The 27871-nt window shown below is 45.7% G+C and overlaps 1 protein-coding gene across 1 annotated transcript in view; it reads left to right on the top strand.

Moving 5' to 3' along the window:
* The window catches only part of SPOCK1 (SPARC (osteonectin), cwcv and kazal like domains proteoglycan 1), a 540185-nt gene that overhangs the window by 335880 nt on the left and 176434 nt on the right, over positions 1–27871 (top strand). Inside the window, exon 4 of the mRNA XM_035014187.1 lies at positions 22191–22305. Within this exon, the coding sequence (XP_034870078.1) occupies positions 22191–22305 (115 nt within the window). The remainder of the gene's footprint in view (positions 1–22190; positions 22306–27871) is intronic.

The raw sequence follows: 27871 nt of genomic DNA, 5'->3' as shown, positions 1-27871 counted from the left end.
AGGCTTACATTTGTGTCTAGCTTTTCTCCCTTTCCCTAGTGGCTGTGCCTGCCACTCTTGCAACGTATTACCAGAGGTGAAGTCACGTGACAACAGGCACTTTGTCTCTCCCGTTCACTGTTACATTTCCAGGACCTGAACCAATGCCTGGCGTATAGTCGGTCCTCATTGCTGAATAAATCCCTTGCCTTCTAGTCTCTAGAATGTGCATTTGATTCCATCCTGGATCAGAAAAGTTTCTCTCTCTCTTTTTTTTTAAAGATTTTATTTGTTTGAGAGAGAGTGAGAAAGAGCCAAAGAGAGCAGGGGCAGGGGAGAGGGAGAATCAGGCTCCCCACTGAGCAGGGAGCACAACGCTGGGCTCCATCCCAGGATCATGACCTGAGCGGAAGGCAGACACTTAACTGACTGAGTCACCCAGGTGCCCCTAGAAAGGCCTCTTCTCACTTCCCATCTCTTTTAATGAGTTTAAAGGCTGATGGTGGTTTTGGAGATGTCTCCCCTTTTCTCCTTTCCTGGGGATCAGTGTGATGGAGCCGATGGAACTCTGGGCTGGGGGCATGAGACCGGGCTTCTCATTTCAGCTCTGCTGCTAGCTTGCCCGGGAACCTTGGACAAGTTGGGCTCTCCTCTCTGGACTTCATTTCCTCTTCAGTATCGTGAGAATGTTGGTTTATATGGTTTCTGGAGGACCTTCCATTGCGGACATGGGATAGACATGCTCTCTGGAGGTTCTCTAGGGACAAAACCCCTGTTCCTGCTCCCTTTTTCTTAGGCCCCCAGTTCCATATAGGCTCACTTATGTTTCATTCCTCATGTACAAATGAACCCAGCCCCAAAGCCTGTTTTATTTATTCATTTATTTATATTTTTAAAAGATTTTATTTATTTATTTGACAGAGAGAGACACAGTGAGAGCGGGAACACAAGCAGGTGGGGTAGGAGAGGGAGAAGCAGGCTTCCCGCCGAGCAGGGAGCCCGATGCGGGGCTCGATCCCAGGACCCTGGGACCATGACCTGAGCTGAAGGCAGACGCTTAACGACTGAGCCACCCAGGTGCCCCACCAAAGGCTGTTTTAAACAGTAGCTCTTGCCAACGCACCTTGTATACCTAAGCTAGGGTATCTGCACCTTGGAACTATTGACATTTGGGGCAAGATAATTGATTGTTGTGAGGGGCAGTCCTGTGGATCGTAAAATGTTTAGCACCACGTCTGACCTCTCTACCTACTAAATGCCAGTAGTATTGTTGCCCCTCACCCCTGCTCACCAGTTGTAATAAGCACATTTTCTCCAGACATTGCCATGTGTCTCCTGAAAAGGTGTATGGTGTGTGTACGTGTACCTGCAGATAATCCCTGATCTAAACACAAATTGTTCTGTAGCATTACTTCAGATGACACTGTAAGCAGACAGAAGGTTTTCTCGGGAGACTAAAGCAAATGGGAATAGTATATTGATCAGAGGCTGCTTTTTCGCTAGGGATGGGGTAAAGAAAAAGAAAACCACTACCTTACCAGCTTGAAAGTGAAAATACAAAGCGAGCCCGAATATTGTGCTGGGGCCCTGGATTCATGCTAAGATCATTCCATGTATCATATACCACCAAAGATGCAACTAAGGAATTACAACTCTTAGATCTTACTCAGACTGTGACAGCTATTGGATCTTATTCTTACATCATGGAAAATGGGTAGTGGTGGCTCTGAATACTTGATGACATCTTAGATGTAGGTACATCCTAGAAATTTTTGAATACAAAAGCAGTTTGGAGGAGAAAAAAAACATTTTCAGTGGTGCCAGGACGTTATAAACAATGTGTTTGTTATAAACTTGTTGGTAATGTTTTGTCAACAGAAGTAGGATGTTGGATGCTCCGAGAGAAGTAAAAAATATTTATAAGACACAGCTCACAGTTTGGTAGGTGACACAAGGAAAAATCGGTAGAAATATAAATCATAACTAAATTTGTAGATGAAAGCCATGATGCTTTTACAGCATAAGCAGTAATTGCCATTGGAGCCCAAAGAAATGTAAGTGTGAGCTTGACAGGAAAAGAGGTCAGCCTTACTTGGGGAGAGAGTTTCAAGGCTCTGGAGGAACACGGGATACTGTGATGCCCTTTGTCTGAAGCATCTGGAGGTTGCTTAGGATCCTCATTCGCTGCATTTGGAAATTGGTGAGAAAGCATAGACTTAATTAACATCAAGTGTCAGCTCTACGGTATTTATTACAGTGGCTTGGGCTCTTCAAAACAGAGGTGATCCTATTTTTTTTTTTAAAGATTTTATTTATTTATTTGACAGAGAAAGACACAGCGAGAGAGGGAACACAAATGGGGAGTGGGAGAGGGAGAAGCAGACTCCCTGCCGAGCAGGGAGCCCGATGCGGGACTCGATCCCGGGACTCCAGGATCATGACCTGAGCCGAAGGCAGTCGCTTAACCAACTGAGCCACCCAGGCACCCGAGGTGATCCCATTTTTGAAGACTTTTTTTTTTTTTTTGGTCTCATGTAATTCCTGAGGTTGATATTCTTGGAGGTATCTTCCCGACTCAGAACTACCCATTCTCTAGGAATATTTATTTCCATCAAAAAAAGAAGAAAGTCCCATGGGTAGGCTCCTGGTGGCTACTTTTGCTTTCTGAGACCAGAACCTTTACCTCAGGCCATAGTTGATTGGGTTCAGGGGGAAACCTGATTCCAGTCAGATCTGATTCTAGGGGGAGAATTTCATCCTAGGACTAAGAGGCACACCAGCCTTCTCATGTGCCTGGAACTGGCCTGTTAATCTGGGAGACAGTACAGCCATCTTTCCCCCATCAAGCCTGGAGATGCCATGATGAGGTGGTGGTTTGCCTCCTCTGACTGAGACCCTGGGTGTGCTGGTCACTGATATCCCTGGGCAGGTTATCCCATGGCCCTCCTGAGAAGGACGAGGTTTACTTGGGGGTCTTTGTATGTCCTTTCTTCATCGGCCCTCCCTTGTCACAAGGCCCTCAAGACTCCTGCCCTGTGGCACAGCGGACATCCGCTCCTCGCTGACCTTCACAGCAGGGTTCTGTGTAAATCTCAGTACCCCCATTCCAGGGCTGTGCACGGTATTGTTCATGTCCAGGGAACAGCTTTCTATGGGCTGTGATGTTGAGGATGGTCTACTGACTCCAGTCTCTCTGAGCCTTCAGAGCAGTGATGGCTCGGTGTGTTAACTGGCTTAATTCAGGACTGTTCACTGCCTTAAAAGTGTGGTTTCCAACCACAGACCCTGGTGATATTTTCTAGATGCCATGAATTGACTTAAGAGTTCTTGGGCAACAGAGCCTGACGCACATACCATGGGAAGGATATGCTGGGCTCATCAAAATTTTGAGAGCTGGAGTAGAAGACTTGGCTTGGAACTGGGATGAAGGGAGTACCAGGCAGCTAGGCGGCAGGAGGTACAGGCTAATAATGCCCCCTGCCCTCTCCGCCCTGGGTCGTCACCTTCATCGTGCAGTCTCAGGAAGGTCAGTGGGATTGAATGCACAAGGGCAGGAAGAGGAAGGATCACTGGGCACCTGTCTCCCATGTCTTTTTAGTGGGAAGTGGGCGTTCTGAACCACTGTCCCGCCTAGCCTGTGCACAATGGGAAGAGAGATTCTATGTAGGGAAACAGGGTGCTGCTAGGAAGGGGGACTGAAGGATTCAAGGTAAACATTCACTTGGGTCTTTTGACATCACAAAAACGCACATAAAAATTTGGATGCAGGCTTTAGACCCTCCGAAGCTTGCCCACAGACCCCTGGTTAACAACCTTTCATCCAAAGGAATTTGTTCATTCCTATCATTTCTGACATGAGTGCCCAGGGAATGGGATGTCTGTGGGCTGGGATGTAGAGAAGATGTTGGTTGCAGACCAAGTGATTAGCAGAAAGCTCTACAGATCAGGAAGCCAAGTAGGAGACATCCTCCCCTGCCACTTTGGCATACAGGAAGGGGAGAGCCCAGCTTGGGGGAAAATACTAGGGGGGAAGAAGTTCCCTTGTCCCTCCACCTGCCCCCACCGTAGAGTCACCTCTGAAATCTGACCACACTAAGACTGATGTTCAGTACAGTCAAGACTCTAAGAAAAAAAAAAGTAAAGAGTAAAGCCTGTTAAGAGGGGGGAATTCTCCAGGGCAGAGAATTGCTAAATTAATTATGCAGATGTGAAAATTCAAAGGAAGAATAATTAGACAGGCTGTTAAAGCTAAAAAAAAAAAAAAAAAGTTATCATGTTGTTTGCCAAACACTGAAATACTGTGGACTGGGAACTGCTTTGAAACTCAAGAAAACTAACCCTTCTGGAACGTTCTATCCCAATTGTCTTGGGAGTCTTTGCTAAGTGAAAGAAATATAGAATGTGAATGGTGCAGTTGTTTATTTTGTGAAGAAAAGATAAATTCTTAGGAGCTCTGTGGGTGGTACGAATACCAGTGCCTTCAGGCCCGGCAGGCAGTGAATGTAGGAGAGAAGGAGATGGGGAGAGGAGAAGGTAAAACACAGTGCACAGGGGGACACAGGAGATGCTGGGGTAAAGCAGGCAGCCATGTGGGAATGCAAGCCCAAGTGTGGCCACATCTTCCCATTAAAAATAATCCAGAAATGCATATTGGGTTTTTAAATGATACTTTCTAATTTTTTACTCCTAGCGAGTTACAACTGTAAAAGCCCTGTATGGGCTGGTCAGAGCAGACCTATAGGGTGATCGGGTTATCTTGACCATAAAACGAGCACGATGGAAACACCTGCCTCATAGGGTCGCTTCTGGATTCCATGAGATCAGATGGGGCAGGTACCTGATGGCTCTCAAGGGCCGGTCACTGCCACAGCATAGGGACTGACCTATTTGATTTAGCACCCAGAATGATGCCTGCCACCAAGCAGGACTCAGTGAGGGTCTGCGTTCAATGAATAGATGAATTATTGGATGTTCAGCTACTGTAGCGTCCACCCTGTTCTCCTATTGATTCCTTTTATTATTGTTATTATTGAAGTGTAATTGACAGGCAATGTTATATTAGTTTCAGGTGTACAACAGAGAGATCTGACAGTTCTTTACATTACTCAGTGCTCACCAGGCAAGGGTGGTCACCCTTTGTCACCATACAGTGTCATTGCATTATTACTGATTATATTCCCTTTGCTGGACTTTGATCTCTGTGACTTATCTCTTCTCATCTCCATGACCTATTGATTCCATTTTGAAATCCACAGGGGAGGGGATTGGTTGCTAAGGAGATGTGTCCTCTTAAGGAATTGTCCCCTAGGGGATGACTGTGCCAACTCTTGGTGGGGACGGGATGGGCTGAGATAGAATTCATGACCCTCAAAGTGCACAAGAACAGATGCCCTCTGAGCTCCTCAGACCACATCCAACCTGTCACTGATTTTTGCACCCACACTTGGCCGTTGTTCTGCCACGGCCCCTTCCCACGTCTCAGGATGCAGATGCACTTCTGCTACCCCGTGAGTGCTCTCCTGACATCCCCTACTTTGTAGTCCTGGGAATTTCTACCCTCTCTCTGAAGCTTTGTCACACTCTCTGTTCAGGCCATTGCCCGAAACAGTAGTGAACTTCGTCTGAAATGTTGGCAACTTGCAATTAGAAATGAGTTAAAAATCAGTGGGCTGCTTCATCAGTGTGTGTTCACAATCCTGGGTTTGGGCATGGCATCCAGTGAAGGAAGTTTGCAGGAGGGAGTGGGGGGAGATGCCCCACGGGTCAGCCTTTGTGCCGGTGGCTTGTGGCTTTGAGTCGGCATCAAGGGCCTCTTGCCCTTGGTGATTGGACAGGCACACAAAGAGACCAGACAGAGTTTCTGTTTATCAGAGGAAGGAACACACCAGGGAGATTTGTTGCCCGTTTAAAAAATGATTGGGCATGAAATGGATACTGTTTGGGTTACACAGAAACACATCCCTTCATTAACTATTTCAGGCTCACAAAGGGCCTGATGGCTGCTCCAGTCCCAGCCAGTGGGGTGATCTGGGGCCAACAGTCTCAGTTACACATTTGCATTGGGAAGGAGTATCGGCAGAAGGGGGACCCTCCTTTATATCATTGTTTTCTTCTCTTTTCAACCTGTTGCGTACATTTACAGGGTGCTAGGTATATCAGTTTGCAGCTCAACCTCACCAAAGCGGGTGGGCGTGGGGTGGAGCATCCTGGGCCAGCGAGGGTGTGTGTGCAAGCTGACTCCCTGGAGGGCCTATAGCAGAGGGCAGGGCCAAGCTGGCCATAGAGGGGGGCTCACTGGAGTCTCCAGGGAAATAGATCTTAGGGGCAAGGTTGTTTCAAGACTGCATTTTGAGCATAGAGATGACATGGTAGAGAAATCTGGAGAAGAAAAGAGGTTCAGTTTGGACTGGGGGATCTTTAAGGAATGTTTAAGGGGAATCATGTGCGAAAGAGTTGAAACTAACATTGATTGAGGACTTGCCAAGGTCAGTGTTCAGCCTTTGACATAGTGCCTCACCCAGTGCTCCAACCATCATATGAGGGATATGTAACCACTCCCTTTTGTGGCTCAGAGAGGCTGCATAACTTGCCCAAAGTCACGCAGCACCCAAGCAGCTGAGCTCAGATGTGAAACTGGATCTGTCTGGAGCACAAAGTTCATGTTCCTTTAACCTTACAATATAATTCACGTCACGTACATTGGTCCTTTGCTTATATGAGCGAAGATGGTGTCCAGAAAGCCCGAGACCTTGGTTCTCTCTGGCCTGTTCATCTTTAGCTTTGGAACCTGAGTAATGACTTGTCAAGACCCCTGTGTTGAAGCAGAACCCTGGGCCTGTTGTGGCAAGGCTGTGGTCATGAAGGTGAGTCCAGGTCTGGAGTGAGGCCAGTGGGAGGTTGCCTTTGTACCTCCGTTAGATCTCAGCATGTCTCAGATATCTCAGAACTCACTGCTCTAGGAATACACAGCTGAGACTTGGTCTTTCTAAAGTCAAGTATTGGTCCTGTCCTAGCTGTGTGTCCTTGAAAAAGCCATGTGACCTCTCAAGACCTGTCTCTTTATCCAGTACTGCAGGATCTCTTCCTACCTTGGGGCCTTTGCAGTCCTTCTTCTGCAGTGTTCCTCACCTGATCTTCTAAAGTCTAGCTCCTTCTTGTCAGATCATGGTTTAATGTCACCTCCTCTGAGAGGTCTTGCCTGATTACTTAATCCAGTGTGGCTACTAAGGAGCTCTCTACTACATCACTCTTTTAAAATTACCTGCTTAGCTTTTATTACTATCCATCATTTCCTCCTCACATCCCTTCTGTCTTCATTTCCTCTTGCCCTTCCTTCCCTTTCCCTTCTCCTACCCCTCTCCCTTTCTCTCCCTTCCCTTCCCTTATTGTTATCCCTCTAACAGAATGTCAGTTCCTTTAAGAGCAAGAACTGTCTCTTACCCATCTCTGAATGCCGAGCTTGGCACATAAAACTAGTTTCATAAATGTTTGCTCAGTTGATGGGTTAAAGTCTTCCCTTTGTTAAAAATGAACTTGTTGGTCTGGAGGCAAATGCTTCAGGGACTCTTCTAGTTTTGAACCTTTGGGACCTAGAAATTCCAGCTTATAAGATTCATCCAGAGATACTCTTTGCATAGACAGTTTATTCAGCATTAACTGAGCATGTCCTTTATAGCAGACACATGCCAGGGAACTTGAGGTTCAGAAATGATGAGCCAGACTTGATGCCTAGCCTCATAGAGCAAGAGAGAGTAGTGAGTAGGTCCATGGGCTGAGGGCTGTTTGTGCATGCACTCATTCAACACCTCTTATTGAGCCCTATGATATTCCAGATGCCGCTTAGGTGAGGGCCATGCAGTAGTGAGGACAGACACTCTTCTGTGGTCTCCTGAAGCTTACAACTGGATTACAACACTTAGAATCACAACTCATCTTTGTCACGTACTAGTTACATGATATTTGGCTAGTTCTAAATTTTTTTCTAATCTCTCAAGTGGAGATAATATTGGTCTCATAAGGCAGTTATAAGAATGGAGTGGTTCATGGGTGCCTGGGTGGCTCAGTTAAGTGTGTACCTTTGACTCAGGTCATGATCTCGACTGTGATTGAGCCCAGAGTTGGGCTCCCTGCTCAGTTGGGAGTCTCCTTCTCTCTCTTCCTCTGCCCCTCCCCCTACTTGTGCTTGCTCTCTCTCTCTCTCTCTCTTAAATAAATAAAATCTTAAAAAAATAAAAGAATGGAATGGTTCATTGATTGGACACTGCAGTCTAGGCTCTAGATGCATGAAAGCAAATGAAGACTTGGAGAGTTTGTCAGTTTCCCAGTGTAACTGAAGGTGGGGTAAATCTTGGAGGATGAGGAGCATACAAGCTGAGAATATGAGCCAAATTCTGGAAGGGAAGTTTGAGGCCAGACTATGGAAGACAGAGTCATGAAGCTCTTTTTTTATTGAGTTATAATTGACATACAGTATTATGTTAGTTTCAGGTATATAATATTCAATATTTTTATACATTATGAAATACCTCATAGATCTAGTTACCATTTGTCACTACACAAAGTCATTATAGTATTATTGACTATATTCCCTGTGCTGTACTTTTCATCCTCATGATTTACTTAGTTTATAAATGAAGGTTTGTACTCTTAATCCCCTTCGCCTATTTGTCCTGTCCCCTCACCCTTCTCCCTTCTGGCATACACCAGTTTGTCCTCTGTATTTATGAGCCTCTTTCTGTTTTTTTGTTTATTCATTTGTTTTGCTTTTTAGATTTCACGTATAAGTAAAATGATGTAGTTGTCTTTCTCTGACTTAATTCACTTAGCGTGTACTGTCTCGGCCCATCCATGTTGATACAAATGGCAAGATTTAATTCCTTTCTTTGGCTGAATAATATTCCAGTGTGTGTGTGTGTACACACCATCTTTATTCATCCATAGATGAGCACTTAAATTGTTTCCATATTTTGGCTCTTGGAGATAATGCTGCAATGAACATAGGGTTGCATATGTCTTTTAAAATTACTTTTTTGTTTCGATAATTACCCAGAAGTGGAATTGCTGATTCATATAATAGTTCTATTTTTAATTTTTTGAGGAACCTCCATACTGTTTTCCACAGTGGGTGCACCAGTTTATATCCCCACGAACAATACATGAGAGTTTCCTTTTCTCCACATCCTTGCCAACACTTGTTTGTTTGCTTTGATAATAGCCATTATGACAAGTGTAAGGTTATGTCTCATTGAGGTTTTGATTTGCATTTCCCTGAGCCTCTTTTCATGTACCTTTTGGCCATCTGTATGTCATCTTCAGGAGAAATGTCTTTTCAGGTCCTCTGCCTATTTTTTTAATTGAGTTGTTTGGAGTTTTTTGGTTATTGAGTTGTATGAGTTCTTCATATATTTTAGATATCAACCCCTTTTTGGATGTATCATTTGCAAGTATCTTCTCCCATTCAGTAGGTTGCCTTTAACAGCTTCATTTCCCATTCAGGCACCCTACTGAATGGGAGATAAAAGTCTTTTTAAAAATATATATATAAAATTTAGAATCCATAAATTTCACGAAAACAAGGACATCATTCTCACTCCGTTAGTGAAAGAAACGTTGCAGCCATTATAGTATCCAAAGATGATTATCTCCCTGCTCTGTTTTACCTGCTGGGTACTCATTTTCATTCTTTAATACTGAAAGATTTTACTCCTTGTGTTTATTCCATGTTTGTCTTAGGAAACCTCGTAAGTGCCTTCTCATTACTTATTGTTGCATCTGTCTTTCATGTGCAGTTAAGACCTGATTTATATTTTATATTAGCAGTATAGGCTTTATCTTAGAGTAATGTAAGGGAGGCAATTGGCTATTGAGGGGCACACTGGTGAAGTTAAAGGCAGACGAGAGCTGGTTGTGGGCAAGGTTGGAACTGTGAATTGCTTAGCTGATTTGGATGCACATGAAAAAGTATTTTAGCAATGATTGAATAGGGTGGGACACAAAAACAAAGGAACAAGAATACACAAGATTTACTGAATCTTGCATTGGGAGATATAGCCATTCTTCCCTCAGTTTGAAGTGCTTTCTAATAGCTTAGAAGGTTCCCAAAGAAATCCCTGTTCCAATCAGCACTAACTTTGTCATGACTTCTTGGATGTTATCAGTTAAGGAATGGAATTTAATAGCCCTGGGAACCATCCCAAGGAAGCAGAAATGAATCTGCCCTAATTGGAGAAAGAAAGGACTTGGAAATGCGTAGTCTCCGATTACCCATTTATAAAGCTGGAGCCAAGTGTTTCTAAAAAATTAACAGTGGGAGGGATGAAAGTAATAAAAGCTTTCATTTTGATATTCATACCTAGGGAGCCACAAATGCTTTGTAACTCATTTGTAAACCTCACCCAGTGCTTGGCACATTGACGGCTCTCAGAAAAGCTTTGGATTGTGCAGGGTCAATTCTCTGAAAAATCCTGGGGCCTTTCACCAGTGGGACTGAGATCCCTGGGAGCAGATGGCATGGAGAGTCTGTTCCCGGGGGCGTGGGATGCAGTTTTGATTAACTAGCTTCAACGGGTCCTGCAAGAATGAATAATTTGCTTATGAAAGTTCTTTGTGTGTACTTTTACTGCTATTGATTTTCCATCCTAGATATCAGTACCCTGGAGAGCTCTCCACTTCATTCTTAAGACCTTTTAAATTTGGTAAACACTTTCCACACTTCTGAAACTTTGCTACCGAAGAGCCTCTAAGGGCAAGCTAGAACGAACATCTATCATGAGATTCAGGGGACAGAACCTACTGTGAACACATACATTTTTGGAGTCTCTTTATACAAATTTATATGAATTTTGTATTCTATAGTAGACCAGTGGTTGCCTTAATATTAAAAAAAAAAAGTTTTAAATTACTTACTACCTAGTAAAATAGATGCTGCAGGGATATCCCTATAGATTTGCATTCTCGTTGGCCCACTATAGTCTGAGAAGCAAGAACTAGGTTAGATTTTGGAAAACAGGAAAAGGAGGCCTGGCTGTGGTAGACACATAGGGTGTGGGACTATTTTGCCTTCTTGCACTGATTTTTGGACTTGTGAGGGAGGTGCCCAGTGAATGAGCATCATGCTACCTCACTAGAGCTCTGGATTGAGGTTCTGCTTCTCAGGATGCCACATTATGGAAGTGACCGCCCCATCTCAGGCTCTTAGAGGTCATTTGAACATCCCCGTGTCTAATTTGGGGCAGTAGTTCCCTGCAGACTTTATTGTTCTGATTTCAGTTAACACCTGTCCTTGCCAAGCTTTATAAGACAGGGCAGAAGCAGTCAGAGGGACAGCCTCTGGCTAAGGATTGGAAAGCACGAACTTTGGGCACAAAGCCTTCCTTGCTAAAACCCTGCTGCCCGTTTGTACCCAGCATACCTCACGTTACCAAGTTCCCTGGACTCGTGCCCTGGTCTGCTTGGATCAGCAGTGTTTTCCAAATTCTTTATCCTTAATGGTTGCTTTTTCTAGCATTTTATCAGTGGTGCCTGAATGTAGGCCTTAGAATACCTTAAGACTCAAATTCCATGACTTTCCATAGAGACTTTTCAAAGCCCAAAGTACATTCCCTCAAAACAAACAAACAGAACAAAGACTGTGACCATGTAGGTTTGTTGACAAGGCTTTGTTGTTTGTTCTTAGTGCATGTAATTTAGAGCAAAAAAAAAAGTTTTCATTCTTCATTCCCAGACCTTATAATCTCTGAGATGAGACAAGGCAGAACACAGCTCTGCTAGAGATACATGAACTCCTTAGTTGTCATATGGTGGATTCAGCAGTGGTGTAGATCTGGATACTCAGCAAAAGTTTTCTGGATAAAGGAGACCCTGAGCTTGATGTTCAAAGAGAAATGTTTAAGTTTCTTCTTGTACACGTGAGTCTCCTATTTAAATTGGAAGGGCTGAACAGCACTGTAGCTTTAGGATCTTTTTAAAATTAAATTAAATTTAACTTTATTTTTCATCATAAGTGTAGTCTTTAATCCCCATCACCCATTTTACCCATCCCACCTCCCACTTCCCCTCTGGCAAGCATCAGTTTGCTCTCTGTAGTTAAGAATCTATTTCTTAGTTTCTCTTGTTTTTTCTTTGTTCCTTTGTTTTGTTTCTTAAAATCCACATATGAATGAGATCATATGGTATTTGTCTTTCTCTGACCTCCACTGTCTCCTCTCTAGCTTCATCCATGTTGTTGCAAATGGCAACACTTTATTATTTCTTATGGCTGAATAATATTTCATTGTATGTGTATACCACATCTTCTTTATCCATTCATTTATCAGTGGACACTTGGGCTGCTTCCATAGTTTGGCTATTGTAAGTTATGCTGCAAAAAATATAGGGCTGCATGTATCCCTTTGAATTAGTGGGGTTTTTTGTGTGTGTATTTTGGTGGTAAATATCTAGTAGTGTGATTACTGGATGATAGGGTAGTTCTATTTTTAATTTTTTGAGGAAGCTCTATACTGTTTTCCAGAATGGCTACACCAGCTTGCATTCCCACCAACAGTGCAAGAAGTTTCCTTTTTCTCCACATCCTCGCCAACACTTGTTTCTTGTGTTTTTTATTTTAGCTGTCTGATAGGTGTGAGGTGATATCTCACTGTGGTTTTGATTTGCATTTCCTGGATGATGAGTGATGTTGAGCATCTTTTCGTGTGTCTGTTGGCCATCTGGATGTCTTCTCTGGAGAAATGTCTCTTCAGGTCTTCTGCCCATTTTTTGACTGTCCCGGTATCTTGAGTCTCTAAAATGTTTAGGGTTCCTTGCTCTTCGTGAGGATGATAACCGGACATGCACTATGTGTCAGGCCCTGTGCTGGGCAACATTCATGCATTATGTCATCAGATCCTCACAATACTCAAGTGAAGTAGATCTCTTCGTCTGCACTTGAATCCTAAAGAGTGAGTAACCCATTTGGATCACATAGGCAGGGAGTGATGTAGTTGTGCCTCTCCTCTTACACCCCTCGCCTCTTTGATCCAAATCTGTGGGTGCTCTTCTTCTAGAAATACTAATTATTTTTTTTGGGAATTTGTGGAGTTTCTGTATTTCCCCATTCTTACATGGTCAACTATTAGGACTGCTGAATCGTGACAGAGTCATGTTCACCAGCACAAAGGAGTTCATTCTTTGTGAAAAGCTGCATGTTTTATAGAATTTTAATTGTATTACAATGAAGTATAGGTACCAAACATAGACTTAAATGAGCTACAAGACTCTTGTAAGTGCTACCCTTTTCTTGGAAATACTTGATTTTTATTGTGCTTTTTATGTCTTTTTGTTTTCCCAGATTATAGAACTGGTCTTAGGTATTTTCAGTAATTCTGTCTCCTTTGTTCATAAATGTCTTCTGAATAACTTCTGCCAATTACCATGAAGTAGTACCCAAGGACTTTTACCATTGCCACATGTTAATGAATTCTGGCCATTCTGATGGATGGGAAGATTAAGACTTCTCTATGGTTGGTGTCTTGACCCTCCACTAGAACTGAGGTCATGCTCAAGTCTTACTACTTGTGCTGCTCATCCCATCCCATCTTGCCTCCAGATGTCGTGCATCTCCTCATCAGTGATGTGGGCCATAGATAGGCTTCACAGAATACCCCACAGAAGGAACCACAAGGCTCACCTGGTCCATGTTGTTTTTCAGAGAGAATATTAAGTTCCCTGGGCATGAGCAGCACCTTAAAAAGAAACTTTGACTTTCATATTCATTTTAAAAGTAATATAAGCTTACTCAAATGTCCAACAGTCTGGCTTTGCCTTCTGATAGGATGTTTTCTTCATAGTAAGAAGTTCTTTTGGGGGGATCCTAAAGGTGACATGATTCTTGGAGGGGGGGACAGAGGGGTTCAATATGCTGCTGCTTGGTACTATAGTTGTCATTGTTATCCCCATTATAAGCTGTTTTCATGAGTGGCCTAGTGGCTCTGAGCATCAGCTTTGGTGTGAGACTCCTCTAGTTTCAAGTCCAGACTTAACCAGCTGTGTGACCAAAGACAAGTTACTTACCATTTCTGTGTCAGTTCCCTTGCTGGTAAAGTAATACTGAACTGATCTCTGCATCTGTGTCTTCATTGGTTTAATTAGAATAATAGTACATTATTCTATAAGTTGGTAGATGTCACTGTCAACATTGTCAGCACCCTAATTGAACGATGCATTATGTAATAAAATGCTCCCCCCTTCCCTTTCTTTCTGCTTAGTTCTCCCACCTGCTCCCCTTTATCCTCCTTTCCTCTATTTCACTTTCATAGGGAAATCAGTGTTTTGGCAGAAACATAGAGTGAGGGTCCTTGTCTTTACCATCCCAGAGCAACTGAGGAACAGAGGAAGGTATAGGATGATAGCTTTGAGAAGGGGGGATTGGCTGGCCAGGTTCATAGAATTTTGTGGCTTCTGATTTTCTGGAACATATTTCCACTGCTGCTCTAGTAGACTTTTCTTAATGCATTCTTTTCTAGTGATCAGGATTTGTAAATCAGCCATATTGGACTAATCAGTGGTCGCTCATAATGTCTTGTTTTGCACATGAGCTGAAAGGCAAAGCCCTTTCTAGCCAGGCATGGGATGTCCTTAACTTTTACACCTCGGAGGCAAATTCCAAATTCTCATAGGGCTGGACACTTGCTATTGCTCCCAGCGATGGTCATGACTTAATTGTTGCCTCGCTACAGGCACAGTTCTCCAAGAAGCAGGAGACTGCTTTTTGCAGGTAATGTTTGTAAACCCATCAGTGACAGGCAGCAGCCATGGTGTTGGCCTGGGGGCATAGGGAGTCTGAATTCATTCATGGGTTATTGCAGGGATAGCCCCAGGAGGGAGAGGCCAGTGCAGAAATGGAGGGTCCTGCTATGTGAGTGGGTGGAGGCTAGGACTTTGTGGGCAGAGGGACTTCTTCTTGAGGCCAGCAGGATAGCAAAGGGGAAGAGATCTTCTTTAGAAGCAGACAGACCTGGTTTTGAGTACTGGCTTGCACATTTATTAGCTGTGTGGTGTTGGGAAGTTACTTTGCCATTTCAAATATTTTAACTTGCTTTTTCACGTAATTTGTTATAAACATCTACCTGTGTTAGTACCTACCGATCTCCTTCCTCTTTTATAATAGCTGGACAAGATCTCGTGAAGGGATGTCTTGTAATTGAGGTAACTGTTTCCCTACAGATGGTGATATGGACTGAATGTTTTGTATGTTGAAGTCTTAACTCTCACTGTGGCTGTAATTGGAGGTGGGACCTCTAAAGACATAATGAAGGTTAAATAAGATCATCAGGGTAGGGCCCTGATCCTACAGGATAGGTATCTTTGCAAGAAGAGACATCCCAGAGCTCCCTGGCTTGCTCTCTGTGTGCACGGGGAAAAAGTCTTACAAGGACATAGTGGGAAGGTGCTCGTCCATCCGCAAGTCCACAAGCGAGGAAGAGAGCTCACACAAGAAACTGACTGTGGTGGCAACTTGATCTCAGATTCCCCTGCCTCCAGAACTGTGAGAAATAAAAGCCTGCTGTCCAAGTCACCCAGGCTGGGGTATTTTGTTAAGGCAGCCCAAGTAGGGTAAAGTAGATGCACATTCAAGTTGTTGATGATTTTCCCTTGCCGTAGACCATTAAGATGTACATGTTTGCCTAACGTGTTGAGTTGCTGGATCATAGGATATTTCTTTTTTCTCTCCTTTCCTTTTAATACTAAAATTTTCATATATACCAAAAAGTTGAGGGAGTTATATAATAAATTCCTATATACCCATCCACCTCTATTTAACAATTGTTAGCATTTAGAGACTTGGCAGATTAATTGCCCTCCAAAAAAGGCTGTTACCAGCTTGTACCACCCTAATCCCTTCCACCCACACACACACACACACACACACACACACGCACACACACACAGTGTAAGAGAGAGGATGCTTTTAGTTTTAACACAGAAAGAAGAGAGTTCTCAGGTTCTTGGTTTGAAGGGGAAGGAAAATCTCTCTTCTCAGGAGGGGTACCTTTGGTCAGATGCATCTTTTTATCTTCTGCCCCTTTGGCCTAATCTGTCCGTGTCCCCGCCCGCTGCCATTCCCCCATCCTTGGGCGCACAGGGTCAGCCGTCTCTACCACTGCCTACCTGATTTAGCCTCATAGCCCGTGGGCCCCTTTGTTCAGCCTCTGATGAACATGGCCAGTGCCTTGCATGGAAAACTGAAAATGGTGACAGAGGTCTTCCCAACGACCATTCTTTTCCGGTTCCAGCAAAATTCTGTGGGCGGAATCTTTTTTGTATTCTGTGAGGCTCTGTCGTCAGCTAGTGAACAAGCCCCTCTGGAGAGGAGAGGGAAGCAAGATGCATGCACAGGTTACCATGGGGACAGACAAGCTGTAATAAATGTTTGGGATCTTAGCTTGATGAGGTTTTAGCAGTTTGGAGTAATTTCTTTGTCATCCATCCATTAAGTCACTCCTAATGAATCACCGGGAGCGTCTGCTCTTCAGATGAACCATGGTTGAGCATGATTCAGGCAGAGAGCAGTCTTAAAAGCAACAAGGAGACAACAAACATTCATTAATTTGTCAACTTTTTGTAAATTGAGTGACCTCTTGTCTGTGGAAGTTTCCTGGAGTTACTGGCTTGGATCACAAGTTCATGTGGCTGTTTTAGACGATGTCTTGGCTTGTTCGACTCAGCGGGTAGGCTTGCTGCCTCCCAGAATCCTGTGTGGCTTCGTATTCCCGGAGGTTCCTTACAAGAGGAAAGGGGGCTCTCAGAGCTGGCCACAGAGACCTCCCCCTTCTTATTTGGAGGGCGAGAGTATGCAGCTTGTCTCTTCTTACCAAAGTGCTACTTTGGCTGAAACAGGTGTACCCCCTCTCCACTGACATCAGCGTGAGAGGATGTGCCAGAGGTGACCGGGCTCTGCCCTGTGCGTCTCACTGGGGACTTGGAGGGCCCTGGTCCTCTGGAGTCCTCCCTGTGCTTTCCAGGCCCTTCCTGGTGATGCCACCCTCTCCCATTGTATCACATACCACCCCTGCTCCAACCTGTCAGGAGCCCAGTGAGACACTTCAGTTCCCCAGAGTTGCCTCGGTTTCTCTGGGGAAGAAAGGCACTTCCTACCTGGAATGTTCTTCATCCTATCACCTGGCTTGAACCCATTTTCCATAGATGTCTGTCTGTCACGGAGGTCTCACTCTCCCCTGAGAGGCCAGGCGAGGTCCCGTGCCTTCTCCCCTAACACACTGAACTTCACCTCCTGTTGCAGTCCTCCCTCAGAGCTGTGAGCCCCTGGGGGGCAGGAATGCGGTCCTGTTCCCTCTGGAGGCACCAGCCACCAGCCCGCACAGAACAGAAGCTCTGCAGGTGTTAATGAAATAAATCCAAGTGTGTGTCAGTGCCCAAGGTGACTCTTGGGGACTCTGTGGACAACCCACAAAATGAAACATGCCCTTGTCCCAGCAGCTCTGCGATGGTCTCCTGCTCCGCTCTCCCAGGGGTTACGGCCCTTTGCCCGTGAGCTCTCGGGATGTGCCCATGGACAGTGAAAAGGCTTGGCTCTGGATTTTAAAATCAATGTAGCTCATTAAAAAGTAACTTGAACTGGAAAACAAGTTTAGAAACAATTAAGATAATTAAAATATCACGACCTTAATTGAGACCAAGCAGTGAGCTTAAAAACTAAAATGAATTTTTTAAAAAGTGACACGAAGCCTATAATGAATTTGCTTTCGAGTTCAGTGTTTTCCAGCTTACCACATCTCTCTGCAAATTAATTCCTCTTTCCGTCTTGGAAAAAAGTTTTTTTATAAATGTTATTAAGCGAGTTAATTGGACATGTGGTCTGTGCCCGTTGACCCTTGATTGGTGTTGGGGAACGGGCAGGAGAGGTGAAATGAAGCGCCTGTGGGGGAGCGCTCTGTGACAGGGACGCTGGCCTCCTGTGGTCCACAGAAGTCCTCGGGCATCATGAGGGGAGCGGGGCAGGTGCAGGGATCCGGGGCTCTGCCATCCCTCGGGCAGTGCTGCATCCTGTCGCCAAGCCTGTGGTGAGAGAGAGAGAAACTTGGAGCACAATCTCCTGGAATCATTAGCCCCTTGACAAGGAAGCTTCTAGGCCTGCTCCCGGTTATCACTCACACTCAGCTCGCTCTGCCTACCTCTTTCCCTGAGCAATTTCCCTGCGTCTTATTAAAGGGCCTCTCAAATGCCACTTATTATTCTGATCTGTTACCATTCCCTGTAGAAAGTGGAGCCACACAGCCCTGTCCACTGTCACCATGGGCCTGGGGGTTGCTCGGAAAAGCACATCTGGGAGGCCACATTTAAAGGGAAATGACACACTCCCGTCACCGTCCTAACCCCCTCTCAATCTCAGCGTTGCTGTTTTTCAGACTCAGAATGCACCGTAGTGATTCAATGAACACCGACAGCTTGATTTATTACTGTTGTGTTGTTCTGCGAAGTTCATTTACTCAAAATAATTCGCATCCATGTTTGAAGTATTCAGACCCTGGTAATGAATTTTTAGCAGACTTTATTTCTGTATGCAAATTGTTAAGTATGTGTATAGAGTTAAGAGACTGATTTTCATTTATTAGTATTTTTGGTTGGATTTTTTTGTTTGTTTGTTTTGAAGAAATGCCGGCTTCGAGAATTAGAGGGATGGTGATTTATAGTAGTTAGCCTAATGGTAGCATGCCACGTGGCAGGGCTGCAGAAGGAACACTGACCAGAACAGTAGTCTGTGGAGTTAGCTGGACGGTTGCTGCATTCAGAGAGGCAGTGAGCAGAGGGCGCGGTTGCCCAGGGCCGGACACCTCACCTTCTCAGGAAGCCCTGGGGCTGTGTGCGGCCCATGGGTCCAGCCTGGGCACACCAGATTCCCTGGCTGCCCCTTACTTAGACCCCTTGTGTCTCTTTCTGCCCCGAGGACCTCCCAAGAACCTGGTGCACTTGGGCTCTCTACCTGGTGTGAGGTGCGGCCCCATAGTCAACTCCTCAAAGGAGACCCTAGGTAATTCTCACGCTGCTAGCCATTGAAGGTGAGGAGTCAACTGATCAGGTGTCACATTCCCTCTGCACCTCTCATCGGTGATTCTTTAAGACCTTCATTTGTAAAATGGGTACATTAACAGAAGCCCCCTTTGGGTGGTTTTGAGAATTAAATATGGTAATCCAGTTAGAGGGCTTGGTCCATTGCCTCCCTGTCTGAAGCAGTGGGTAAGTGTCAAGCTATCCATGTTATTATGAAGGCTTCTTATTCGTTCTGGGGACAAAATGCTCAAAAAATGAGCAGATACCTGCGAGGTGCGTAACCTATACCAAGTCTGTTTTAAGTACTCACAGATATTAACTCGTGTAGTCACCTGACAACCCAAGCAGTAGCAGGTGGCATTATCCCCCCCACTGTGTAGAAGAGGCAACTGAGGCATGAGTATATCGCAGAGCCGGCACTCAAACTCGGAATCGCTGGGCCTGGAGCCCGCTCTTCCGTACTCCGCACTGCTCGCTCAGTTGCTCTGAGATGGCACTGTCCACGCAGGACATCTGGGCCACAGGATGGACGTGGATGTTTGTGGAGCTGCCTGCAGAGAGAAAGAGAACCCCGAGTTTGGCCCTAAAGCTGGTCATGCAGTATTCCAGATTTTGCTCTCCATCACCCTGTCTGTTTCCACTCTGCCACATGGTCCAGTGAAAATCTCTGGGGTTCTGCAATGCTGAGCACCTGTCAGGGAAATGCTGAAGCTGGTACCTTGGCGAGGGCTGCCTGTGGTCTGGTCCTCGAGTCTCTGGAGCTCCATAATGTCTGACTCGCTCCCTTGTCCCTTGTCCCCGCGAACAGTTGGCATGGTCATCATTAGTGGTCATCCGGTGGTCATTCTGCAGGTTGGATTAATTTTGCATGCGTCTTGGAAAGCAAGTCAGAGTTGGCTGGGCAGCCACTCTGGGGTTGGGGGTGGGAGATACTGCCTAAGGAGAAGGCCAGTGGCCTGAGGCCACATCAGCCTCCTGGCTTCTCAGGTGGACATCCCCAGGACCAGGAACATTCCACCTAGGACCGGGCAGTCCCTGCTGTGAATTTCTGGAAGGCCCAGCCTTGGGGGACTCTGTGAGCAGACACAGCACGCCCCGCACCCCCCCCCCCCCACCATTTGCCTCCCAGATGCAGCCCTCAGCTGAAGAGTTCAAACTGAACGCCCTGTCCCTGGGGCTTGAATCAGTCTCTTTTTTCGTCCTCATTTTCTTCTGCTAAGCTTCAGGCAGCTGGGCAGTCCCTCGGGGAGTAGGCTCTGCTGCATGACTCCCCGGGGACCAGGACCCGGGTCTTGTTGCTGACTTGACTAGCCAAAAAAATGCACCCTGCCTGTGTGGACAGTGGCTGAGGCTGCTGCAGCGGAGGGGGCCTCCCCGAGCTATTCACGAAGCAGAAAGGCCTCTGGCTGTTGTGGGTTCAGATCCCCTGAGACTTTCCCTGCAGTCGTCGGAAGAAGGTGGTCTTGAGACTTGGGGCCTGCTCAGGCTGAGAGGAATCAGGACTTCTCTAAGCACAGGGGTATCGTGGTGGCCAAGGGACCCAGCCTGGAGGGGACGATGGCATTTCTCACGGCAGGTTTACTGTCCGTGCTCGGGACTCCTGTTTGTGTAACCGCATACGTGTGTGGGGAGGACATGGGGAAACACCACCTCCTCTGGCTGGGGAGAGAAGTTATGAAAGATTTACGGCCTAAATAGGCTTTAGGCCTGGAGCTGGGAGATGGTACAATTGCTTTTGTTTTGCGGAAGATTCCCTGTGGCCTCTGTTCTGCTACAAGCAGCTGAGGAGTGCTCATGAGCCCAGGGCCTGCTGCTCGGCTGGCTCTGAAAAGCTTTGCAATTTGGCAACTGCTGTTGTGGGAGACCCTCTCTCCACTGCCTGGGTTGAATAGACATCCCCTCCCTGCCCCCCGTCATTCCCACCCGCAGGCCACACTCACTCATCCTATGGAGTGTCTTTCAATGGCCCAGATGTGCCTCCCTGCGCTGGCGTGGCTGGTCTTCATGCCTCGATTACCCCCGTGCTCTGCCCCTCCTTCAAGATCCAGCTCACATATTTTCTATTTTAAGATTTTATTTATTTATCTGACACAGAGAGAGACACAGCGAGAGAGGGAACACAAGCAGCGGGGAGTGGGAGAGGGATAAGCAAGCTTCCTGCTGAGCAGGGAGCCCGATGTGGGGCTCAGTCCCAGGACCCTGGGATCATGACCTGAGCTGAAGGCAGATGCTTAACCGACTGAGCCACCCAGGCGCCCCGATCCAGTTCACATATTAATGCTTCATTAATCCATGCCCCAGAAATTGATATCTATTTTTCTCTTGAGCTCTGTTATCATTTTGTATGCCCGTCAGGACCCTTATCTCCTCCCACCTTGCACAATAAATATTTATGTGTCAGCTTGTCCCCCTCCTTATTATATCAGAACTTTGTGTGGCATAGAATGGTCTCGTGCATCCTCACGTTAGTCACAAAATTTAAAATAAGCTTATTGATGCACACAGTCCGTGTTGATTGAACTGGAGCCAAAAAACTCTATCCTCGAGGACTTCTCTACGTTGTACGAAATAAGTAAAAGTAGGCATGGATGAAGTCATAAAAAGCAGTTGTAGCCAAATAACCAAAGAGGGAAAAGTAGCTCTTGGTCCTTGAAGCATGTAAGATTCTAAAGGATTTTTATTTTTATTTTATTTTATTATTTTTTAAAGATTTTATTTATTTGTTTGACAGAGACACAGTGAGGGAGGGAACACAAGCAGGGGGAGTGGGAGAGGGAGAAGCAGGCTTCTTGCTGAGCAGGGAGCCCGATGTGGGGCTTGATCCCAGGAGCCTGGGATCATGACCTGAGCTGAAGGCAGGCGCTTAACGACTGAGCCACCCAGGCGCCCCAAGATTCTAAAGGATTTTAAAAGTAATTCCTACCCGAGATGGAGATGCTGAAACTCCCTAAAGCACAAAGGAATCACTATCCTGATGTTAAAGAAGAACATGTGCCCAGACATAGAATTCCCCCTGGTTTGGGGATTCATTGTGATCCCCATCAGCCTAAGAAAACAGCACGGAGTGCAAACACATGGTCTGCTTATTTCCCACTTGTTTGAGTAGAAAGTGAAATTAAATTTCCCTGGAGGTCCTAACCCCCCTCTTCTCGTTCTTATTGCCTCAGCCCTGGACCCATCCAAAGACCCCTGCCTGAAGGTGAAATGCAGCCCTCACAAAGTATGTGTGACCCAGGACTACCAGACTGCTCTGTGTGTCAGCCGCAAGCACCTGCTCCCCAGGTAAGACAGGAGCCCGGGAGGTGCTCTCCAGCTGACAGATCTGGGGGTACCCAGTCTCTGACTGGGGGATGGGGGAGGGGGAGGAGAGCAGGTGTTTCTGTTGCCATTTTTTTAAAAGATTTTATTTATTTATTTGAGAGAGAGAGCACAAGTTGGAGGGAGAGGGAGAAGCAGGCTCTCCACTGAGCAGGGAGCCCAATGAGGGACTCGATCCCAGGACTCTGGGATCGTGACCTGAGCCGAAGGCAGATGCTTAACCATCTGAGCCACCCAGGCACCCCTCTGTCGCCCTTTTATATGGTGTTTGGTACCTACAGTCCTGCTGGGTATGAATCTCAATTCTCAAACACAGATTTGCAAAGAATTTCAATATCTGTATTTGCTTTAAATCAGCTTTATATGTCTCTGAGCCCAGATCTGAGCAGCTGAACAGAAAATCCCTTCTTGGTCATTGTGGGGGCCATTCCTCCTTCCAAAATGACCCCAGAGATCCAGGAAGCATATAGCCAAGGAAACAGGGTCTGAGCCTTTCATCTCCTGGTTGCCACTGACCTGCTCACTGTGATAATCCTTTGAGGTTCCTTGAGGTCTGTGGGCTGTCTGCTTTCATGCCCATATAGGCTGTGGGCATCTTTGTCAGGCTGGGTGCCCTGGTTTGGGGTCTTCCCTCCTCAGGACCACCACACCACCATTCCTCCTGAGAATGTGTCTTACTATTTTCTCAGGCAGCAGCACCTGATCTCCCTTCTTCCCCAGCCCAGGGGGAGGTGGGTCTCCCCATTCTCCTTTAGGATTCTTAAAACCTTTGCCTCTTTTTTTAAATTTTATTTTATTATGTTATGTTAATCACCATACATTACATCATTAGTTTTTGATGTAATGTTCCATGGTTCATTGTTTGCGTATAACACGCAGTGCTCCATGCAGTATGTACCCTCTTTAATACCCATCACCAGGCTAACCCACCCCCCCACCCCCCTCCCCTCTAGAACCCTCAGTTTGTTTCTCAGAGTCCATAGTCTCTCATGGTTTGTCTCCCCCTCCGATTTCCCCCCCTTCATTCTTCCCTTCCTGCTATCTTCTTTTTTTTTTTTTTTTTTTTTTAACATATAATATATTATTTGTTTCAGAGGTACAGGTCTGTGATTGAACAGTCTTACACAATTCACAAGGCTCACCATAACTCATACCCTCCCCAGTGTCCATCACCCAGCCACCCCATCCCTCCCACTCCCACCACTCCAGCAACCCTCAGTTTGTTTCCTGAGATTAAGAATTCCTCATATCAGTGAGATCATATGATACTTGTCTTTCTCTGATTGACTTATTTCGCTCAGCATAAGACCCTCCAGTTCCATCCACGTCGTTGCAAATGGCAAGATTTCATTCCTTTTGATGGCTGCATAATATTCCATTGTATGTATATACCACATCTTTATCTGTTCAAGCCTTTGCATCTTACCTTCTCCCAGCTTTGTCCATCCAGTGGGCTTAGGCTTTTGGAGATGACAGAAAGAACCTTGTGCTACTTGTGCCTTCAGTCCTACAAAAATACTTGAAGCAAGAACCAGCACATGCACGCACACGTGTGCATACACACCCACACACCCACACGAGGCTTTCTTTACCAGTGGGGTTGGGTTGGTGGGGGTGGGAGGTGATTTCAGTGCCTAGTCTCCCTTCTTCCTCTACTGCTGAACAGTGGAGAAGTGTAGCACTGGGCATCGGAATCATCCCATCCCAGGTTTTGGCTTTGGCCGTGTGCTCTGCCATGCACCTGCTCTGTGCCATGACCTCAGGCGAAGAACAGCCTTTCTGGGACTTGGTTCCCACTGAAATGTACCTCCTGTGGCTTTTGCTCGTCAGCTCCATTTTGACCCTGGGACCATGTAGGATGTCCTGTCCCTTCCTGCACTTCTTGAAATCTAAGCAGTGCTGGTCCCTTTGGCTGCTCCTCTTGGGACATGTTCTGATTTCCTTCAATTCCCTAAGTGGTTTCCTCTGAACCTGCCTGGGAAGCTCCATCATGGTCCAGCGGAGAAACCACCTGGAGCAGAGCCCTCACCCTCTCTGCCTCTGCAAGGCTGGTCCCTGCAGCTCCTGACCCAGCCTAAAAACAGTGATCCTTTGTCTCTGTAAGACTGAGATGCAAGGTATATTGTGTTTTGCTCTTTCCTGCAGACTGGAGTGTTCTCCCTGGAAGTAAAGGTAGATCTCATCCCTGAACCCCAGCATGTGTCAGGCATGGTGCTCAGCACCACATCCTTGAGTTCTTCCAGCCATTTTGGTCAAGTTGGTATTTATTTTTGTCTCCACTCTGAAAATGACGAAGTGAGACAGAGGCAGTAGCAATAGATACCCAGAAAGTGGCAGCTGTGATTCAAACCCAGGACTGTCCAGCCCCAAAGCTTATGTTTCCCATTACTACCGTATGTTGGCCTTTCCCTTCATCCTGTCTTTGTCCATTCATTCGCTATCATTTAACAAAAAGGTATTGAGTACCTACCATGTGCCAGGCTAGTGTGACACTGAAGCTTCCCACTCTACCCTCGAGGACAATCTAGTTCGCTGTAGAGTGGGATATAAAAAAAGTTGTTTTTAAGGTGTGCAAACTCTGAGAAAACTAGCCTAGATTCTTCTGCTGCACATGTTTTCTTCCTTCTCTGTGGGTGGTAAGATGGGGCCTCTTTTGCCACAAATACCCAAATACCCTTTCTGGGGTAGTGCTCTAGGTTTTAGCTGTCTGTTTGTGTCTGCGTGTGTATGGGTGTGGGACATGGATGGTCTGTTGCCTGTTTCCTCCTGGAATATAGCCCGTCTGAAAGTGCTGCACAAGAGATTGTTAGCATTACGCTCCAAGCTGTGCAAGGGGGAGGCCGGAAGCAGGCATGTCCAGGTGTAAGTGGTGTGTGTCTGGGCACGTCATGTTTCCGTGTGGGAAGCGTCACCACTTGTTTGCTTGTGTTCAAGGTGTAATCCTCATCCCCCTCCTCTCCTGATGGCCACAAAATTACAGTGACTAAGAGCAGGGATTTGGGAATGAGCCCAATTTGGGCTCTGTTCCCAAGCTGGCTGCTTCCTTGCTCTGTGACCCTCGCGAGTTACTTTACCTTTCTGAATTTGTGCATTTTCATCTGCAAAATGGATTTCATGAAAACACTTACCCATTCCTCTTTCCCCTTCATTGGGATACATCCTCTAGTGACTCTTCAAGAGGGGGTTTCCAGGCAATAAGTGTTGCTAGTCCTTGCACGGGGATTCTGTGCACGCATGTTCTTGTGTGTGAGGGTTCAGTGAGATGCACCAGTGTCAGGAATATAGTGTAGCATCACATCATGATGGCTCGCCTTCCAGTTGCTAAAACAATTATGATCATCGTTATTGTTACTGTCTCATTCATTCTGGAAGGTCAGCCGGGAAAACCCACAGTAGCATGCTCCTGAGAAGAAGGTAGCCCCCTCCATGTGCCCTGCCTCCTTCCCAGCGGGACTGTGCCTGCTTTTCCTTCCTTCTGGAGGAAGCTGTGAGGTTTAGCATGAGGATTACAGTGTCGTGTCTGCTGCCCTCTTTGTGATTCATAGCAGGTAAGGACTAAGACGATGACTGCATTTCTCATGATAGGGACCTTTTGTTCATTGGAAAAACAGCCCAAAGAGGAGGCTGTGATTGAGACAGCATGCCCACTCCCTTAGCAGGATTTGGGAGGTGGTCTGCCCCAGGGATGCTCACCAGTGGTGTTGGCTCCGACTGCAGGCCCGCCCTCCCAGCTCCCTCTCGGAGGCTGAATTACTCGGCCCGCCTTATCAGCCGAGCACACACCTCTAACTAGGGTCTTGGACATCTTTCCAGATGAAACATCTGTCCTGCCACATTCTACTTCAGGGGTCCCCTCCGACCAAGGAGATGGTGTTGACAACTCTATTTATTCATCAATCAGGGAAGTAATCTTCCTCTCCATGAAACATCTGTAGGCAATCGCCTCAGCCCGTCTGGCCTGTGCAGCAGCTCAAGAGGCAAATCCCGCCTGCCAGATCGTCAGCAGTATACGCACATGGAGCGGTGGCTGGGCCGGCCGGAGGCTGATCACGAGGCTGCAGACTTAGGCTGTCTTGTCAAGTGTATTGAGGCAGAGGACAATGAGCACATCAGCGAGAGTATTGCATTCGCTTTCCTTGCCCATGGAGAGGGAGTGAGTGGAGAAGCTGTTTGACATTCACGTCTGTGACCGCGGAGTGTCTGGGCGGACAGGCCAGCATTTTGGTGGGGTCCCAAGTGGGCCAACCGGCCTCCCTCGGCTGGAAATCGCCTATATTAGGGTGGTATTTGGATTTGGGTTTGCATTTGGTTTCGTCTAGAGGCTTCAGCAAATCTCACATTCTCTTTGGAGAATTCTTCTTGGAAATTCTTTGTTTCATCTCTTCCTACTGTCGAGCCACACTGAACGGGCTGGGGAGAGGGTGAATTCTTGGTAGTGTGTTCACCTTTTAGGTTCTTCAAAGGGGCCATTTATGCATTAAAGAGCCCTGTGAAGGCTGCCTGGAGCCGGAAAGCCTCTGGGATGATTTTTTAAAAATATCTTAATTGATTTTTGGTATAACAATCTTTGGTGCTTATTACAGCAAACATGGAAAATACAGAAAAGTGAAAAGAAACAGGAAATAGGCAATGGTCACACAAGCTAAAAACAGCAATTAAACATTCCTTCCATTCTTTTTTCTAGTCATGGGTTTTATCCATTGGTTTGTTTCTGCTAAAACTTGATTGTCAAGTGGTGCCTATCCTATATATAAAGATTTGTATTGGGCTCTCTTCAGTTAATTTTTATAAATGAGTATTTTCATGATACTACAACTCTTTGTAGATACAAATTTTGTAGACTGCCATAACATAGTATACAGAAGATTAACTTGAAATGGACCTAAATATGAGTTAAGAATCTAAAACTTTGGAAAGAAAGCAGGAGTAGTAACCTTGGGTCTGACAGAGATTTCTTAAATAGGGCACAAAAAAAGCATGAACTATAAAAGCAAGAAATAATAATAATAATAAAATTGGATTTCATCAAAATTAAAAACTTGATCTTCAGAACACATAGTAATAAAAAGATAAGCCATACTAAGAGATAATATTTACAAAACACAGGTCTAACAAAAGGTTTGTATCTGGATTATGCAATGAAAGCGTATGTCCTACAAAGACTCACTCATGAATATTCGCAGCCGCTTTACTTGTAATAGCCAAGAGCTGGAAGCAACCCCAGAGGTCCATCAACAGGTGAATGGATAAACAAATTGTGGTACATCCATGCAGTGGATTACTACTCAGCAATAAGAAGAGATAGGCTATCGATGCATGCAGTAGCATGGATAAATTTCATTATAACTGCTGAGTGAAAGGACATAGTCCAGAAAAGAGTATAGACTCTATAATTTCTATTTACCTGAAATCCTAAAGAATGCAAGCTAATCTGTGCTAATAGAATGCAGATCATTGGTTGTCTGGGAGAACAGGTCAGTGGGGTGTCGGAGCATTCTTTAAAGCTAGATAATGCAGGATGGATCTTTAG

The sequence above is a fragment of the Mirounga leonina genome, unplaced genomic scaffold (assembly GCF_011800145.1).
Source record: "Mirounga leonina isolate KUSES-001 unplaced genomic scaffold, KU_Mleo_1.0 Mir_168, whole genome shotgun sequence".
NCBI lineage: Eukaryota > Metazoa > Chordata > Mammalia > Carnivora > Phocidae > Mirounga > Mirounga leonina.
The sequence above is the reverse complement of the archived record's forward strand: the minus strand, read 5'-3'. Positions and strand labels throughout refer to the sequence as shown.